The sequence below is a fragment of the Apostichopus japonicus genome, chromosome 20 (assembly GCF_037975245.1).
Source record: "Apostichopus japonicus isolate 1M-3 chromosome 20, ASM3797524v1, whole genome shotgun sequence".
Taxonomy (NCBI): Eukaryota; Metazoa; Echinodermata; class Holothuroidea; order Aspidochirotida; family Stichopodidae; genus Apostichopus; species Apostichopus japonicus.
The window spans coordinates 34,418,185-34,437,199 of record NC_092580.1 but is presented as its reverse complement, the minus strand read 5'-3'; the positions used below and the strand labels follow the sequence as shown (position 1 = coordinate 34,437,199).

General features: G+C 36.4%; 1 protein-coding gene across 4 annotated transcripts in view; it reads left to right on the top strand.

The window, feature by feature from the left end:
* The window catches only part of LOC139961097 (voltage-dependent calcium channel subunit alpha-2/delta-3-like), a 132,895-nt gene that overhangs the window by 30,994 nt on the left and 82,886 nt on the right, over window positions 1-19,015 (top strand). For 3 of the 4 annotated variants that reach the window (XM_071959984.1, XM_071959986.1, XM_071959985.1), the window contains exons 3-5: window positions 6,964-7,045; window positions 13,923-14,039; window positions 15,771-15,827. In XM_071959984.1, coding sequence (XP_071816085.1) covers window positions 6,964-7,045; window positions 13,923-14,039; window positions 15,771-15,827 — 256 coding nt within the window. Of the gene's footprint in view, window positions 1-6,963; window positions 7,046-10,397; window positions 10,940-13,922; window positions 14,040-15,770; window positions 15,828-19,015 lie in introns of those variants that run through there. The other variant, XM_071959987.1, reaches the window with a different exon arrangement.

The following is a 19,015-nucleotide window of genomic DNA, read 5'->3' as shown; positions in this document are numbered from 1 at the left end:
TTTGTACATTGGAGCAACTTAACAACTTCATAAATTAATATTGAGAACAGCTAGAACCCTGAAATTTGTTAATGTGTAAGAACTTTATACTTTTTAATAAAGTATAAACCCTGACACCTCTAACATGGTTACTTTGGTAAAAAATTGGCATCAAAACCCCTACCTCATGCTGAATCGCAGCATGAAATAGCAACTTTAGAGTTGCACAACTTGCAAACATATTCTAGGAAAGCATTGTAATCATAATTTTGTAATGTTTGTACTAGACATAATAACCTCTGAAAGAATCAAGTACCCTGAAGCAATGGTTTAGGAGCAATTCATCACTAAAAATAGCACATTTTTTAGTGAAAAGTACAAAAATTAATTATTTTGACACTTTTAAGTTGACCTAACTCCACAAGACAATATTTTTGTAGCCTAATTTTTTATTTTCCTGTTCTATGGGTTAGACTCTATAGGCATCTGTAATAGAAAGGTAGTAGAATGTGTAATTGCTGAGAAATGAGACCTCAAAAGTCAAGAAAATGCCAAAATGCCATGGTGGCGACAAATTGCGGAATTTCAAAGAATTTTAAATCGGCCAATTGTAAAGCAATGCAACTGAAATTTTCAGAATATGCTTATTTTATGGTGGTCCACTCATGCAATTAATTTGGGAATTTTTCAAAAATGTCGAACTACAACATACCCCAAAATCTGGTGATTTGATATGGAATGACCCACTAAGATCAAATATGTTGTACACCCTGACTATACATTACGTCAGATTCATGAAGAAAACAGCTCATGTGTAGAAGTATCACATTGACTTCAAGAAGCCTATTGTTTTTTTTTTTTTTGTGGATGTCAAATTGTCAATGGTCATTTGGGGTCCCCAGAGGTAAAATTGTGAAAACCTTTTAAACACGATCCCATCTCATCGAAACCACAAGGCATTTGGGCATTTATTTATTTTTTGTATGTGGTGAGGACAATTATTTTGTCATTGTGTCATTATAATTGCGACTGAAACTGAAACAGAATATTACATCTTTTATTTTATATTTTATTCTCTATATTTCCCCCTATTTTCTTATCCCACTTCTTATCTGGACTCACATTTCTACATTTTCATGTGTGAACTTGACATACTTCGTGCCTTCCTCGCTGTTCTCTCATAATATTAGTATATGTGTTGCATAGATGCAAGAAATGGAGACGAAACTCAATCGCAATGTCAGTATTATTCAGTAAGATATTGAATTATATCCACTTATACCATCCTATCGTGCAGGTGACTCATTCCGAAGACTCAATCTATATTCGAAGCATAGTTCGTTCAAAATGTTCCAAACTGTGATATTCATTTTACATAAAACGACAAAAAAAAAAAAATGAGAGAACTCCGGAAATAAGTATTCTGTTTTTATTAATGATATAAAACTAGAGATTCATTCATACCCACACTCTCAACTCAGCCTGGCATATGTAACCCCGAAACAAGCATTCCCGTTCTGACTCTTTCCTAAAGGCATTATTTCTTATTGATTTATCGATTCATTTTACTGATTAGGCACACACGGACAATCTGAAACACGAAATAAGGAATTTCATCATATGGGCTCAGTTCGTCGCGTTGATTGTGCCACTAACATGACAAGTTATTAGGTTAAAGTGTGTTTTTGGAGTAAGAAATGGAACTAATTAAAAAGATTGTAAACGGAGAGATTTCGTTAATGGTCTACAGCGACAAAGTTTTAAATTAAATCAATAACCGAGCTTAAAGCATTCGAACAAAATTGTGGTATAGTATATAAATTAACAATGGGGAAATTTGCTTAGAAGTATAACAAATAGATGTTGGGAAATAAAGTAATTTCTAATATGAATTAAATTGTTTTATTCCTGTTGAATTATTTCAAATTTGGCCCTGCAATAAAGTCACATGACTCTGTATGCATCGTTCAAACTTGTAGAAAGCATCGGTAACCAACAAATCTAATTGATAAGCCCTGGTTAATATTACCAGACGTGTATTTATGTGTAAGATTTATGTATCGAGGGTGACTCTACCGTGCACAGGGCTTCAGTCACCGTGACTCCCTCTTTCGAAAGAAATTCAGAAAATATGACTCATTCGATGTTAGCAATAATGTCATCTGCAAAACAAGTAATCTGTCTGAATGATCTGACGGTGATTGTATGTAGCTCTTAACAGCTGACGCCTACCAAGCCTTTGACGTGGTGTCTTGGGGCAAAGACAAACTGTTGATCTCAATTTAAATGTCAGAGTACTTAAGTTTAATTAACGCTGGTATTGATATGACTTTTCAAAACAGCATGTAGCAGCTATACCCTCTTTTACGTTCAGGAATTGTAATGAATACTATAAACTGCGCAATTATGCACACCCATATATACAAGGCAGAAGTCCGTCCGTCCGAATGAAAAACACCACTTTTTCTATGATTAGCCAAGAAAAAAACATTGTTCTGTCTTCCAAGACAGTAATGAAGAGTCAATCATGTTTGTATACAACATACATTATAATCGTTTGTTGTTTGTATTAAAGTACTATAGAATATGGTACATATCCATGCCCATAGCCAGAGAATGTTATAGGGGACGGGTACAACGTTGGCTGAGGTCTGTCATGTGCAGGAGTATAAAGGGATATTTGTTAATGGGGCTTAGCTGCAAAATCCAACATTTAACTACATTTTGTCTAGTACAACTTTTAATACTGCCGGTGGATACGACCTTGTGTGCGTTCTTTATAAAAATGTAAGCCATTGAGAGGAAATTCGAGATGAATGGGAGGCGGCACGCTCCCCATAACCCCCCCCCCCCCCCATACTCCCAGTGGCTGCGACCCTGTATATACTAACGATATCAATCATTTACAAATAAATAACAGTACATGTGTGTATAGGAACACCCACATATACGGCAACAGTATCTCACGAATCTATATTATAACAAAATATGTTTTGTTTTCATTAAAGTCGACTATAAGTGTGAAACACTGAATCAAAGCTAAAAGTGTTCTGACAAAAATTTTATATTATGCTAAGTATTGTTAATGTGGAAAATACATATATACATCATACGCACATACATACAAACACATACATACATAAACTACTGAAATTTGTAATGTCCGTGTCAGCGTGTTAAGTGTTCCTAAAGATACGTTACATTCCTTAAAATAGATGTGTTTCCCTCTGTTGCATCCCTACCCCTCTGACGTAATCAATACACAGTCTCGAGTTAAATATCACACCTTAGTGTTAAACACACAGAATATCCCACATGAAAACATGTAATGCTAGAACCTTGGAAATTTGTTATGTTGCTGGTAGTATGTATAAAACATGCTTGATAAACACCAGGTGATATCTACTATCGATTCTTGCGTATATACGTGTTCAACATCTTACCTTCACAACACGCAAGTTCGTAGCTATTCTGGAATAAAATAAATCATTTGTGCCATAGAAGGAGTTGACGTGAAATTAAGCAATCGAACATATAAAGCCTTCGGGCGAAGCACTTTCTACAATGGATGAATCTAGCCTGTTGCATGAGCAAGCAATCGCCAACGGCGGAAAGAAATGCGTGCGTATTAGAGGGATGTTGTTGTTGCTTAGCAAGGAAACTTAATTTTGCATTTCAGTTCTGTCGGGTGTACATATCTTCAAAGCTTGAGAAAAACACTCTTGAAACGTAAGCAGAAACGATGACTAAAATATGGCGCGGTCTACCGGGCATATTAAAGAAAGACCGAAGCCTTCAAGTACTTCTTATTAAAAGAGCAATGTAGAGAAAACGTTAATAACGTCTTTTACATGGCAATTATAACTGATAGGTATACCATATACCAATAACCTGTTGCTTGGTCTTTTACCGCAGATAATTGACGCCCGCATAACATTCCTTAATATTATATTGCAAAACTTGTCTTCAATATTTTCAAAGCAGATTTGACTAGTCTTAGACTAATGCTTATATGTTATGAGTAAAAAATGTCCTTGTCAGCGATTACGAGAAGGACTATAGAAGTAATTGCCTTGTCCGAGTACAACGGAATACAAAGTTCCAAGTGCGAGTATGCATGGGTACGTGTACGGCAAAATGTACTCGGGTACTAGTACGTTTGGCTTAACTATGTTCATATTTAAAACTAATTGAGCAAGTATGATTGGACAACCAATTCATCAAAACCAATAGGAATCATTACAGTAATAGCAAAGATAATAGATTGATTGCCTGTAATTGTATGACTTGGTACGTTTGGTAAACTTCGTCAAAGTATCAATTACAATTACAACAGTGGTATATGAAAAGATAAAATAAAGTCAAACAATATTTAATTGACAACTTTTCGTGGCAATCATTGTTTTTATATTTTAAGTGTGTAGTTGTAAAATTAAAATATAGATCATTATTTTAATATCCATTGACTACAAACAAATGTTATTTAAATGTTTCAATTTAAAGTATATGTTGATTACGTCATAGATGGGCTTTCACGATGAGGAAGAAGGTTTATTCAATACCATTTAAGTATAAGTGGTAATTTACAGCGGCTCTGCAAAATATTATTGTGGAACAAATATATTTGTAACAATAACTCCATCTTGTTTTTCAAATTTCAATGTTTGGCATATGACTTGCATAAAAACTGCGCATTTTTAAGAACTTAGTTTGAATAAATTGATACTCGGAAGAAGGAGCCCTGTCTACACAAGTCTCTTTACCTCATGTAGCTAAACCAGGAAATGTAAGTACACACCTGAAAAGCAATTCACATCAAAGTAAAGAATAAGCAACAGAGCATGGTGTAACAACATCATATGAGCAGACGTCTCTATAGACACCGGATTGTAACGTAGCAACGTGGTCATGGTAACAAAGACAATATCGCACTGCACTACACCTGATGCCTTAGATTGCTTAGATAGGCTAATATGTTGCGTAACAGTCGGATTTCATCGCTGGCCAGCCATTTGTTTTCCCGAGAGTAACGCATGTGCGACACATGATCATGGCATGGCAGGTGCGATCAACAACCAGTGTTTCCACATTTCAGAAATGAATTGCGCCGCTACATATCCTGAAATCCGGTGACTATTTCCCGAAATGGACTGATTTCCACGGTTTTTAGCCCTAATTATTTTTATTGGGTATACGAACCTCCCCTTGTTAGTCCCCGAAAAAAAATCTGGTATTGTCGTATTCCGGGAAATTTCCCTCAAAGTGGAAACACTTTCACGAACTTATTTTATGCAAATAGATCCTTCTCATTATTACTAGGGATAGACTATGCCCCGTTGCAAAGACAGAACCAACAATATATGTTCTTATTCCTCTGCTAAAATGTTGTGAATATCACGTTTGAACTGTGCTAACACAAACTTGCTTATGAAAATTGCACCCATGCAATAATAGAACGACCTACCACTGAGAAAGAGCAGAAATTGGAATCGGTTCCAACAATATTAGTGATTCTCACATGTCGTATTCAACACACAAACTGTTTAAAAGTTCAAATTGAAAACCTGCCCAGTAGTCCTTTTACATAAAACGACATCGAACTACCATAACAAGCCTGAATAACCAGTAACTATTTGACTTGATCAACCTCGCAGGGGTGGAATTATTTCCCAAAATGACGGGAAAATTAAGATGGAGAACAGTTTGCTACTCACATCGAAACGCATATATACTGGTCATGAATACTAAAATTGGAAAACAAATTTAATAATCATTTAAATTGGAAAACAAATTTAATAATCATTGCATATGATATGTGGCCTAAGTGTCATCGTTACTGACAATTTACAGAAGCCCGTTTTGGGCCCTCATATGACGACCAAAATACTTTTTTTTTAACAACTTGGTTGACCACCATTCAAACACAACATTTCAGCTCTAGAAGGAGCAGCATTGTTTACGTTTCAGAATATGACCTCTCGTGACCTCAAAAACTGAACTATGATCGCATGAATACTTCACTCACACAAACCACTCTCGAAAATGTCAATGAAAAATGACGAGAAGGCAGTCAATCAAACAAGGTGACAAAAACTGACAGATTTTCGGCAGAATCGCACAATGGCTTTCAGCTGAGCTTAAAATTGTTTCCCCGCATGTAGCTAGCAAATCTATAGCATGTTGATGAGGTAATTTATTATCAAGACGCATGGATGTCTGACATGTGAAATGAATCATCTACGAACGATGGTCTTATCGTCCGTTATTTGTCCTAAAATGATCCCCGAACTTTCAACATATACAGCTCATGCATGTAGCGATTCCGCCAAGGAACAATAATAATTATAATATAATGATATTCTTCATAAGTAGATGAATAAAAGATGGCTTCCTGGATGTACTTTTGTAAAATTAACGGTTGAACAAAACTAAATAAAGAAGCTTTAGAAAGCTGTGACTAATTTAAGCTGTTGAAGATTCTACTATTGTTGAGTGTGTTCGAAGACATTGTTGTTTCTAGATGTCAAGGTTGTCACGTAGGCGAAAGAGAATGTTGTATTTGAGATTTTCTTACAACAGAATAAAAGATAAATAGTAATATATGAATTATTAGAGACACGGTTAAACTTAGCTCCACAGGGGGGGGGGGGGAGGGGTGCGAAGGAATCTGCTAAGGATGCGAGCTATTCGTCTGCATGGACTGACATCAATTGAAATGATGAGCCAGAGGTCCGAAAGGAGTCCATCGATTTTCATGGATGCACTTTGTTGGGCTATATATGTATAATATATGTTATATGTTACCTGTATGTGTAATAACATCACTAGTTACTAATTACCAGCCTACATGTTAACCTGCAGTGACTTCACTAGTATGAACTGGAAGTGACATTTTTAGGCGCAGTGATACACCAATTTTTTTGTAAACATGGAGAAACCATGAAGAAACAGAATTTTCAAACTTTTCTTTATTTCCCTCTACAGCGTTAAATTCTGGGCGGACAAGCTCGGAGAGTTACTTAATGAGGCAAGCCGTGAGCATAGTGGAATAGACTTCTTGCTACAGGTAAGCTATCAAACATTACTGACCTAATTGTCATGTATGGAGCTCGTCCATGCTGCTCCATTAAAAGCAACTATTTCAGCTTTCTATAAGGGGATTTGTTTTATTCCGTGGGCAAATAGGCTAATAGCAACCCTCTTGGCTAAGTAGGCCTCAAAGAGAGACTCATTTACGCAGCGAATGCATTCGAAAGCGAAGATTCGAATAAATCCCGTCAAAGTGGCATATTTATAACAACAAACGAAAAAGGAAGGAAGGCTATAGAGTATAGCTGCTTAAAGTAGTTGCGAGATTTACTGAGCTACTGGTGCAATCTTCTGGCGGAAGGCTCTGAAAAGGTTATTTTGCACAGAAAGACACATCATATAACTGAAGTATAATGTGTTGTAACGTACGTACGTACATGGGTCGAATCTCTATACGCAAGTCAACCGAGCTTGAGTAGCAACTGACGATATGTATATGTACTATTCTGCCACGTCAAATCGAGTCAACTCAAGTCAGTTGTGGGTTTAAACAAGTCACCATGAGTCACTGATCAACAGTGATAAAAGTAGAATGGTAATCACTTCGTTTAACTTTTACCAAGGCTTTCTTATTTTTATAAGTAATATATAGGAAAATAACAATTTTCATCTCTTTCAGGTTAATTTAATTTTGCTCAGTGTTCAAGTTAGCATATTAACTATGTTTCAAGGTTTAGTTGCAAGTTATTTCACCGGACCTTAAATGGCCAACTCTGTGTGTCTAAGTAACAATTACTATTTTGAGTGAGGGTGGGGTATTGCATTCGTCCCGTTTCGGATTAGAAACTGTTAAATTTACATTCATCAGACATGAGACTTACTTGGAAAGCTACTATAGAGTTACTGATAATAGTTTTAGGTGTTGAGTACTTCGCGGAACTGAATTACTTTGTTTCCTTCAAAGAAAACTCTAGTCGCTTCGTTGGCTAGATCGAGTGACTTTTCTGATCCACCTGCCTTTAAATCTAGTCACTACGACTAGTCAAAGGAAATTATTTTCGGTGATGACTCGAGTCCGATTCAAGTCAGTTTGGGTTCCGCCTCGCCAAGTCAAGTCACCAGAAAATGAGACTCGATCTGAGTGATTTGTCTCATTATAACACTGAGTAATGGTTAGCCAGTATATATAGCGACAAGGACTTCGGTCGCAATTCTAGGTTTGGCTATATGTAACTCTGCTATGAAACCATGGAAACGTAATTCTAATCCGTGTTGTTGTGTTTTCGTGCAAAGCAAGAGTGGACTTTTTCAAGATATCCAAGCAACATTTCATGTGCTTCTTCCTGTAAATAATTTTCTGTTCAATGAGATTTCACATCGAGGCAAATAATGCTGCAAACGAGCCGGGCAACCTATAACTATGTAGGCCTTACTAAGAAAAACTTCATTTCAGTAACTATTTGATTTGGTAGGGGCGTATAGTTCTTTGCCGAATTATTTACAAATTCGTCAATGTTCTGTTTGAAATTGTCTGGTATAGTGTGAAATGCCACTTAAAGTAATGATTTTAGGTTCTGTTTTACGGCTCGTATATCTGCGCTACGGAGACGCTGTCAGAAGATGCAAGTATTTTTTTTTAAATGTAGGTTACATTTATTGATCACTAAGACGACTCGCCAAGTTTGTGTCAAAGCTGTCTCTTGTGTACAGACGTAGGTTTTATAACGTGCTTGTTTGTTTTATTGAAATGCCAGTTAACTCACTCAATTATCCAATTATGTATAAATTTTTGCCTAGAGCAATCGGTCGTAATTCATTTATGACTAGCCTTCTCAAACCACGTCAATTTTCAATCAATTGATCTGCGCAGAAAAGTACACGAATGTCCTTCAACGGTAAATATATGTTTAGTAGCATACCCTGATGATCAATGGATGCTATATAATATTATTTACGCCCAGCAAGGTCGATCTGTATACCTACACTAACTTGAAATTGTATCCTCCGCTGTGACGGTTTATAAGAAATGAATTCATTTTTACAAGTAGGCCTAATCATCATCATCATCATTTATTATCCTTTTACAGGTTGTCCATTTATGCTATACTGAGAATGGTCAGATCACTAACAGTTGTTTCTTGTGTCTGTGTGTGTTTGCGATAAATTCCAGTTTTACTATTAATGCTTGAATTTTAGATAATATATGTGCTAACGTCACTATAGATCATCCGATCATATATATGCAAAGTATAGTATATATTCGGAAATGTTCAAATAAAGTTTGCTACGACTGTGGTAGGCCTGACACTCTTTTAGGCTACCCCGTTTTCATGAATAGGCCTAAAATAGTGTTATTTGACTTATTTGTTATGGTTATCTGTCTTTTTTTTGGGGGGGGGGAGGGGGTGGGTTCTTCTTTTTTAGGTGTTAAGGTTTTCTTTTTTCTTTGATGGGAGTGCTCTATTCGATTAAGCCCACAAGGGTTTCTTAGTTTACTTCCTTTCACATATTCTACTTTTTTGCAGTTATATTGTCTTATTCACCTTGTATGTGTTGAAACAAATAAATAAATTTAAAAAAAGAAGAAATAAATAAATATGGGCACGTCAGCTTGAATATTTATAAGAACTACTTTCAACAACTGAATCAAACTCCCCTCTGAATGGGTATTTCCCAAATAGACACCTCCTCAAGAATGACTTTAGGCCTATATATATCGAAATTCTGACTCATGGTCTGTCCTGTAAGGTACAATCAACGAACCACTTTTAATCTGTGGTAAACACTGGTGATATATGTCAGAACAGGTCCCCACAGAAATTAAGAGGGTGTTCCCTCCTCCTTAAAACCCCGTTCTGATGACGTAACATCTAACCCTTACCACTAAAAAAAGTGGTTGCGCTCCTGGATTAGAGCGTAGGCCTATATCTTGAAAATACAAGCGTTAATTAAACCTTAATTATCTCAGTGACTCTTAAAATGGGGTCAACAATTTGGCTTGCCCCCTCACACCACGGAGGTTGGCTGCGGTCGTGGACAGAACCTCGCTATAGCTATACTTACATACCATGCTGTTAATGCTGCCCACTAAAGACATGAGCTAGGCCAAACCAAGATTAGATTATATGATATAAATTTGTCCCATAAAATTAACCACATATGTGCAATACCGTACATTGCTAGTGGTAAATGTCCGGCTTTCTAAAGTCAGAAGAACGGCTTATACAATTTTTAGGTAGACCTAAATTTGATGTCTGGCATCAGTCTGTTTTGAAGGTGGTGGTCGAGTGGGGTTAGGGAAGAGTAAGATGTAGGAGGGAGTGGCTGAACAGGTCATATATGCTCCTTTGTGGGGAGGGATAAAAAAAATTGGCTCATTATGTCCGACGATCCTGTGCTGAGTCGAACGGGATTTGTGGGGTAGAGCAAGAGGCAGAGGATGAAGGTTCGTCAAGCCGGTGGAAGAAATCTGATGGGAGGAAAAGAACGGGAGGACACAAACTTCCAGGGAGGAAAGAATCGAATGAACTGAAGTCTGAAGCAGAAAGGCAGATGAGAGAGAGATCTGGAGAGAGAGGGAATATAGCGGAGGAGTGAGAGGGGGAATGGATTAATGAGACCGTTTCCCTGTTTTATGGCGAAAGGCTCGTCCTCAAGGAACAGGAAGCACAGTAATATGTCATGGTGCAAATAAGTGCCAGTCATATATGTCCTACAACCACCACAACTGACTTGTTTCTGCCTCAGTCCTAGTAGATATATATACCTAGCAGAATGTAGCCCACAGTGCTAGTGAAGACAGTGAGAGAACTGCGTAACAAAGTAGTCAGGAATTATTATAACCACCAGGGCCACATCCTGGCAACCCTTTAGGCCTTCGTGGGTACATTGCACTTGTCGAGAATCAGGGACATCTTTGCTCATCAGCTCGGTGAACGTTGCTTTTAACAGCCACATTTCGGGGATATTTAAGCTACTTATTTGGCGCTTTTTAAATGACAGGCTTCGTCCTACTCATTTGGCCGTGAAACCGAAAGTCTTACTTCGTACGCGTGCAGTCATATATACTACTTATGCCTAGTCACTAAGTTATAGTCACAGTCTCTCCCAATGTACTGTAGGCTTTACATGTTGTGTGGCAACTTTGGGATTGCAAGTGCCCTAGCCTAGGCCTAAACTTAGTAACAGCATGGAGCTGGAAGTGGAACAGCATGGAGCTGGAAGTGGAACAACAGTGTTCCAGCTCCCTGGTAACAATAGTTAACGTTTGGTCGAACGGCCAGGCTAGAATGAACCTAACAGCACATTCGCTAGGTAAAGGCATTAAACGTCCATTATTACTATTCTGCACTAAAAATCAGTGGCATTGCCTGGAATAAAAGAAGAAGACCCCCCACCCCACAAATAAGCAAATGCCATTTGGCCTAGGTCTAATATACCTCGACTAGGTGTGCCCAGCTCTAACTTCTACAAAGTTCTAGGCTAGGTTAGTAATATATTATCTGGGCCACTATTCTATTAGCTACCCTTTCTTCTTATTGTAAGGTATTGTTAGTACTCACTGGCAATGAGAATTAGCCCTTGTTTGAACCTCAGTTTGGTAAGCATAGGTCAAAGTATGAAAATCTATTGAATGCCCTATGATATCTGAAAAAACATATCACATCCCTTTTGTGTTGATGCACCACAGAGAGAAGTTGTTGGCCTGTCAATTGTGATCGATAAACAAACCAACACAATTTGAATATCTCCAGGACTTATTTTTAATAAGTAAAACCCTCAGATGCAGGAAATTAAGAGATATTTTGGCAGAAATATAATAATATGTTTCTAAGCCTAGGCCCTATGTTAGTTGATTACCATATGCAGTAACAAAAGAACATATATTTGCAGCTATCTGTGGCAATTATTTTGCTCTTGAATACTGTGTGAAAGTTAGAGAGGACGACCAATACTTAGTAGGCCTACCTACCAGCATTAGAAGTTTGATCTGATTATTGTTCTACTTGCATGGCGATTAGATAAAAAATCTCAGTTGAAAACATGAAATTACATTGAACTCCCAGCCAAACTCCGTAATGTTTCCAAATAACATTGAGTTGAGCCCTAGCCTAACATTTGAGCGCAGTGGCAGGGCCACTGAACAAAGTTAATGAAGTTACTGGTATAAGGGCAGCCTGCAAGGTTGTCTATCAATGTTAGAACAGTTACTGGACAAGAAGGAAACCAACTAAAAATACTGGATATACAAAATATCAGTAAATAACTTATCCAGTATCACATCACAAAATTCTATGTAAAATTGCTTATATGCAAGTCCAAAGATGCAGACCCATCAACTCTCCCGGTTTTACCGGGAGACTCCTGGTTTTTACCCGAATCTCCCAGCCTCCCTGTTTCATATTCTATTCTCCTGGTTGTTAATGTTTCATCAATTGCGACATTTCTGAAAATAGCCAACAATTATTCCTATGCTTAGTGATTCCACACAGTAACGCTTAACAGGAAAGGCTATTCAGTGTATTTCGCAAGAACAAGACAGACAGTCAGTTAAGTCTCAAGCTTGATGGGACTATATCTAGCATACTAGCCATGAAGTCACAGTACCCAGAGTCCACTGTTCCCTATTTCAAATGGAAGCCTACTAAAGAAACCCTGTAGAAAGCGAAGCGAGCTGCTGTAAACTACAACAAGAAACAATGATTGGATGATTCTCTCACTATATTGCATAAGTAGACTATACTTATTTAGCAGTATTATCAATTGAAAATTACCAACCTCCCTAATTTCCCCTTGTTCTCCCTATTTTTTTGGCCCTGAAAAAGTTATTTTCCCTATTTTGGGGTCAAACAGGTTGACAGGTCTGATATGAAAGATGCATCGCCATTTTCTACACAGGAACCCTAGTATTTAATGAGACAGAGATCAGAGCCTTTCAAACTGCTTCACAAAACTTGAACATTAAAGTTTTCACTAAAACATTGTTGCAGCTGTTGGAAGCACAAGATACCACTTATTACTCCTAAATTAGTGACAGAGTGGAGAGTGGAGGAAGGATGGATAAAACACTGGTATCAAAACATTCTGAAATGGGCTATTATATATGTGAACTTGAGTTCATCTGTTATGTATTCTATTGTTCAATGGTTCATGTTGGGGTTAGGGTAAGGATAATTAGTCAGCTTTGCCTAAGTGTTGACCTATTCTTTCAAAGAAAAGAATAGACTCATGCATATGAATTAAGTTTAAATTTTACATACGTTAAATAGTTTTGGTTAATGGTAGATTATAATGCTCTGCATGTGCCGTTGAAATATTGCATTTCCTGAATGATATCCTAATTATGAATGTGTGATGGTTACATTCTCCAGGCACCAATTTTTCATTTAGAGGTTTTATTGTCAATAGCATCATCATGGTATGATAAAGTAAAAAAAAGTACTTTAAACCCTTTGGTTTTATCTCACCCACCTGGATTGCAGACAGATGTGATGTATTCAGACTGTTTGGTAAAATGTTCAGTGGATCCGATAATGGTTAAAGGTATTAATTAATTCAAGATGCAGGTTGTCCCGCCAATGTGATTCAGGTTTTCATTAAAATTTAGCAGCAGATGTAGGTTGCTAAATTACTGCAAAGCAATTAGTACTAAGCGTAATACTGATGTTAGGAATGAATTTTATAAAATTTGGCAAAGTATGCTTACATCTAGTCTGCCTGTCTGTCCATCACTGCCTCAGACACCAAGGCCGGGGAAGGGAGTATGACCCATAATAATGATTGGCACTAAAACGTTGGTCTGCCCCCCAACCCCTCACACCCAAATCTCAAACATGGGATGGGATCTTAGTCTGCTGTATTCTTTGTAGAATTATTTGACTTGACAAGTACTTTTTTTACGTTTTCCTTCACAGAAATATAAAGAGCGAGAATCGGACTTGAATATAAAAGACAGGAAAGGTAAACAACTGTTAGATGACGTAAATGCTGCTATTACAGAATTTCTGAAGAAAAAGGTTGAAGCAGTTGGTGTAAGTATAACTAATTGAGTAACCAAAGACTTACAGCAAATGTGAATTCTAAAAAAAATTGCTAGAAGTTATCCCTGTCTTTTTTTTTTCTTGGTAAGTTGAATTGATTTTTGCCATTAAGTTTCCTATATAGAAATGAAAATGTAGGTTAGCAAATCAACCCATTTTAATAGCTGTGTCAACACCATAGCAAAGCTATCTTGTTTATTTAATAGCAGTGAATTTATTCAGTAATATATTTTTATTGTTTTAGATTCTGAGAGACAATTTGTAAGGAAATTTGAAATTCATTTATCAGTTCACTGAAAATATTCTCACTGCCGACCAAGAAGAACAAAAAGATTCCATAATTACCAAATCTATTATTAATTTGATTTTTCATGGAAAGGTCAGTCCTCCTCAAAATTTTACTAATAAACTGCGCTTGTCAATAAACACGTCATTTTCCTACCATTAACGTATTCACACCTAGTAAAAACAGCTATTAACACAAGCGGTTCTTCCGTTGAAACACGCGACAAGCTTTTCAATACAAACTGTTTGCTCTTCTTCTGCTGAAGAAATTTGATAAGATTCATTGTAGAGAGCCCATTCTTTCAGTAATAGCTTGCTGTGATGTATTAACATAAACCCAGGAAATATCTCAGAGAGGCAGTTGCGTCGCTTTCAAGAGTAACAAAAGTGCAATGTAATCAAGCTGTTTGTTAACTCAGCGAAGCCATGTGTAGCATGTAAGACCAATGGTATAAAATCATTGTTGACAAAGATGTTTTCTGTTAAACTAATCTAAACTGCACTAATAATGAATTGCAACGAGCTGGTAGGCTTTTGATTTTGTGGTCTTCTCTCTGGCTATAATGTATATTTAAATGTGAACCCTATCTTTGGTATGTCACATCAATGTTTTCTATGTTAATTCTGAAAGGCTCAACCTTGCTGGATCTTGGATCTAATCTAAACTGCACTAATAATGAACTGCAAGGAGCTGGTAGGCTTTTGATTTTGTGGTCTTCTCTCTGGCTATAATGTATATTTAAATGTGAACCCTATCTTTGGTATGTCACATCAATGTTTTCTATGTTAATTCTGAAAGGCTCAACCTTGCTGGATCTTGGATCTAATCTAAACTGCACTAATAATGAACTGCAAGGAGCTGGTAGGCTTTTGATTTTGTGGTCTTCTCTCTGGCTATAATGTATATTTAAATGTGAACCCTATCTTTGGTGTGTCACATCAATGTTTTCTATGTTAATTCTGAAAGGCTCAACCTTGCTGGATCTTGTCAGCTTCCTATTCCTGGGTTTTATCTCAGTTTAACTCACAGGCATATTTGGAGATGTTGGGGGAGGGTTACATTTGAAACTTAAGGCTCACATCACCTTAGAGTGACTTTTAGAGTGACTTTAAAAAATGATGCTGATTAGTTACACACAACACCAATAGAGGATGCCTTTTGGCAAGAGAAGAGGGAGAGGGGTAGGGTGGGGGTGGGGTAGGGGGTAGGATTGATCAATTAAAAAACTTATTTATCTAAGTCCAAACAACATGAAAGCAATTTGAAGAATTGATTAGATTTAATATTCAAGTTTGATTGAGAAAGATGGAACTCTGAATTTCTTACTGGTAGCATAGTTAAAATTATGGTCATCGTAAATTTACTGTTTCAAAGTATTTATTTTCCATTTCTTTTATTTATATACTCATTGATGTTCAATGTTCTTTTCTTCTTAGAATATCGTCGTGGCAGCAGAAGATGCATTTAAGAATTATTATGACTACTCCACTGAGGTAAGTTGCACATGTCGTCATGGTCCACTTGACTCATGACAAAATTAATGTCACCTTCTTAGCTTGTACATGTATACATCAGCTCATTACCAGCCATTGATGTAAGTCTCATGTATCTAATGTAACCTGGGCAAGGACTAGATCAGGAATCACAGCTAACAGACACAGCTAATGAATATTCATGCCATGATAAATACATGTGAAAAGAGATGTCACACGATGGAAAATAATTTCCAAAATATATGCCGTATGACAGTAAATATTACATTTAAATACTGGTATGTAATTTGTAATGCTTTATTCATTTTAATGACATTGCAAAATAGAGCCCTTGTAAAGTAAAATTAATAATTTACAAGGTCTGGATAAAATATGATCAACAGCAATCATGGAAAGTTATAAACTGACTTTAGTTTACTACAAAACAAGAATATGACACTAATGGAAGGGCCCGAAGGGTTGTGTCTTGCACTATGGTCTGTCATAAAGACGTACTTTGGATAATATTGTTTATCCTTTCATTTCTCTACCCAAGTGCGAATTGCAGCTGTTTGTTTTCTCCAAATATGTCTGTCTGTCTGTTTCACGTAGGAGGAGTTACTCTTGGCATCCATTTTGTCAGCTGTTCGTAGGACTTATGATAGTAGACTGTTCTAGACTTTGCAATGAGCTTCAATGCCATTTATGGATTAGATATATAATAAATCAGTGGGAAAATTATAACTCATTATTTATACAAAATTGTTTATTTTTTATGAAAGAAAATTTGACTCATGTTTTCCACACCACCATGTTGTAATGAATATATTGAAGGGTATGAGAACAATGCTTCATTAGTAGAACTAATTAAGTCCAGTTGTCTTTGTTTGATCATGCTGTACTTTCTGGAAAATTGACAGAAATTAGAAAAAAAAAGTAGCTTGAAGTGACTCATTCATGAAACTTTACATTCAGTCAAAGAAAACTGTTTACTAAGCAAGTTTGCAGTCATTTTCAAAGAAAAAGAAGAGAAAATAATGCTTTTTAAGAGAAACTTAGGTTAGCTGCACTTGTCCTAGTTCAATGATAAATTTAGCCAATCTCATCATTGATGTGGTCAAAGTTTAGATCAGCCTGTACTCAATGGAGAATGGTTTTCATTTGTATCAACAGGCCTAAAATATGAGACAAATAAATATTAAACTCAGCGTAGATTTACAGTGCTCTGGCTGCATGTTTGGTTAATGTATCTGCAGGTCTTGTTAAATATTGACTCTGTAAATTTAATTTCATAATAAATTTTAGATCCTGCTGGAGGCTGTTTCGACCAAAAACAAAAGAAATAAGAGAAAAAATTCTAGATGTATTTATACTGTCACAGCCCGTTCTACATATTACAGTGTTGAGATACCAGTCACATTCCTGGGCAGAGCAAACATGTGTGCGCATGAATGTCTCATTTCCAGATTATTGTATCAAAGCTTGACAGATTACACTCTTATTAAACATACAACATATAATAAATGTATTTCTACAAATTGTACAAAACTACAAATAAATTGATACCCAGTACCATGACCACCATAAAGTATAAATATTAACCATTATTATGACATAGCATACATGTGCAGTCTCAAACGAGTTATATATACTTCACATTATGCACTTTGAAGTAGTTCTGCACATTTACTCATGTAATCCTAGGCTGTGAATATGGAAAAATCCAGGCACTAGTGTAGTTTCAAGGTTGTCATGAAAAAAAAAAAATCATTTGATTATATATTGTCTGGTAGTAACTATAGATATGTGTGATTCAGCCCTTTCAGCATCAGTGAGTAAAACTTAATTTGTTTGTTTCAATATAGCAGATACTGTAACAAGACGAACCAAGAAATCCTGATAAAAGGTGTTACTAATTTCTGCTAGTAAATTTACACATGATGTGGCGTAGGAAAATTCTGTAATAATGTTAGTAGCTCATTTCAAAATATTCAAGTTTGATAAAGATGTCAAATTTCACGAAGGTAACTGTATTTTCGAAGCCACAGACCTACCGGTAGAGATGTGATTAACATTTCACAGTATTTTATATAGCTTGCAGACTTTCAGGGTGTACAATATTTGTAGTGGCCACAGACATATCAGTAGAGATGTGATAAATATTTCACAGTATTTTATAGAGCTTGCAGACTTTCAGGGTGTACATTGTACAATATTTGTAGTGGCCACAGACATTGGTAGAGATGTGATAAATATTTCACAGTATTTTATAGAGCTTGCAGCCTTTCAGGGTGTACATTGTACAATATTTGTAGTGGCCACAGACATTGGTAGAGATGTGATAAATATTTCACAGTATTTTATATAGCTTGCAGACTTTCAGGGTGTACATTGTACAATATTTGTAGTGGCCACAGACATTGGTAGAGATGTGATAAATATTTCACAGTATTTTATATAGCTTACAGCCTTTCAGGGTGTACATTGTACAATATTTGTAGTGGCCACAGACATATCAGTAGAGATGTGATAAATCTTACAGCCTTTCAGGGTGTACAATATTTGTAGTGGCCACAGAAATCGGTAGAGATGTGATAAATATTTCACAGTATTTTATAGAGCTTGCAGCCTTTCAGGGTGTACATTGTACAATATTTGTAGTGGCCACAGACATTGGTAGAGATGTGATAAATATTTCACAGTATTTTATATAGCTTACAGCCTTTCAGGGTGTACAATATTTGTAGTGGCCACAGACATATCAGTAGCGATGTGATAATTCTTACGGCCCTTCAGGGTGTACAATATTTAGAGTGGCCACAGAAATCGGTAGAGATGTGATAAATATTTCACAGTATTTTATATAGCTTACAGCCTTTCAGGGTGTACAATATTTGTAGTGGCCACAGACATATCAGAAGAGATGTGATAAATATTTCACAGTATAGCTTGCAGACTTTCGGGGTGTACAATATTTAGAGTGGTAACAGACATATCAGTAGAGATGTGATAAATATTTCACAGTATTTTATATAGCTTACAGCCTTTCAGGGTGTACAATATTTGTAGTGGCCACAGACATATCAGTAGAGATGTGATAAATATTTCACAGTATAGCTTGCAGACTTTCGGGGTGTACAATATTTAGAGTGGTAACAGACATATCAGTAGAGATGTGATAAATATTTCACAGTATTTTATATAGCTTA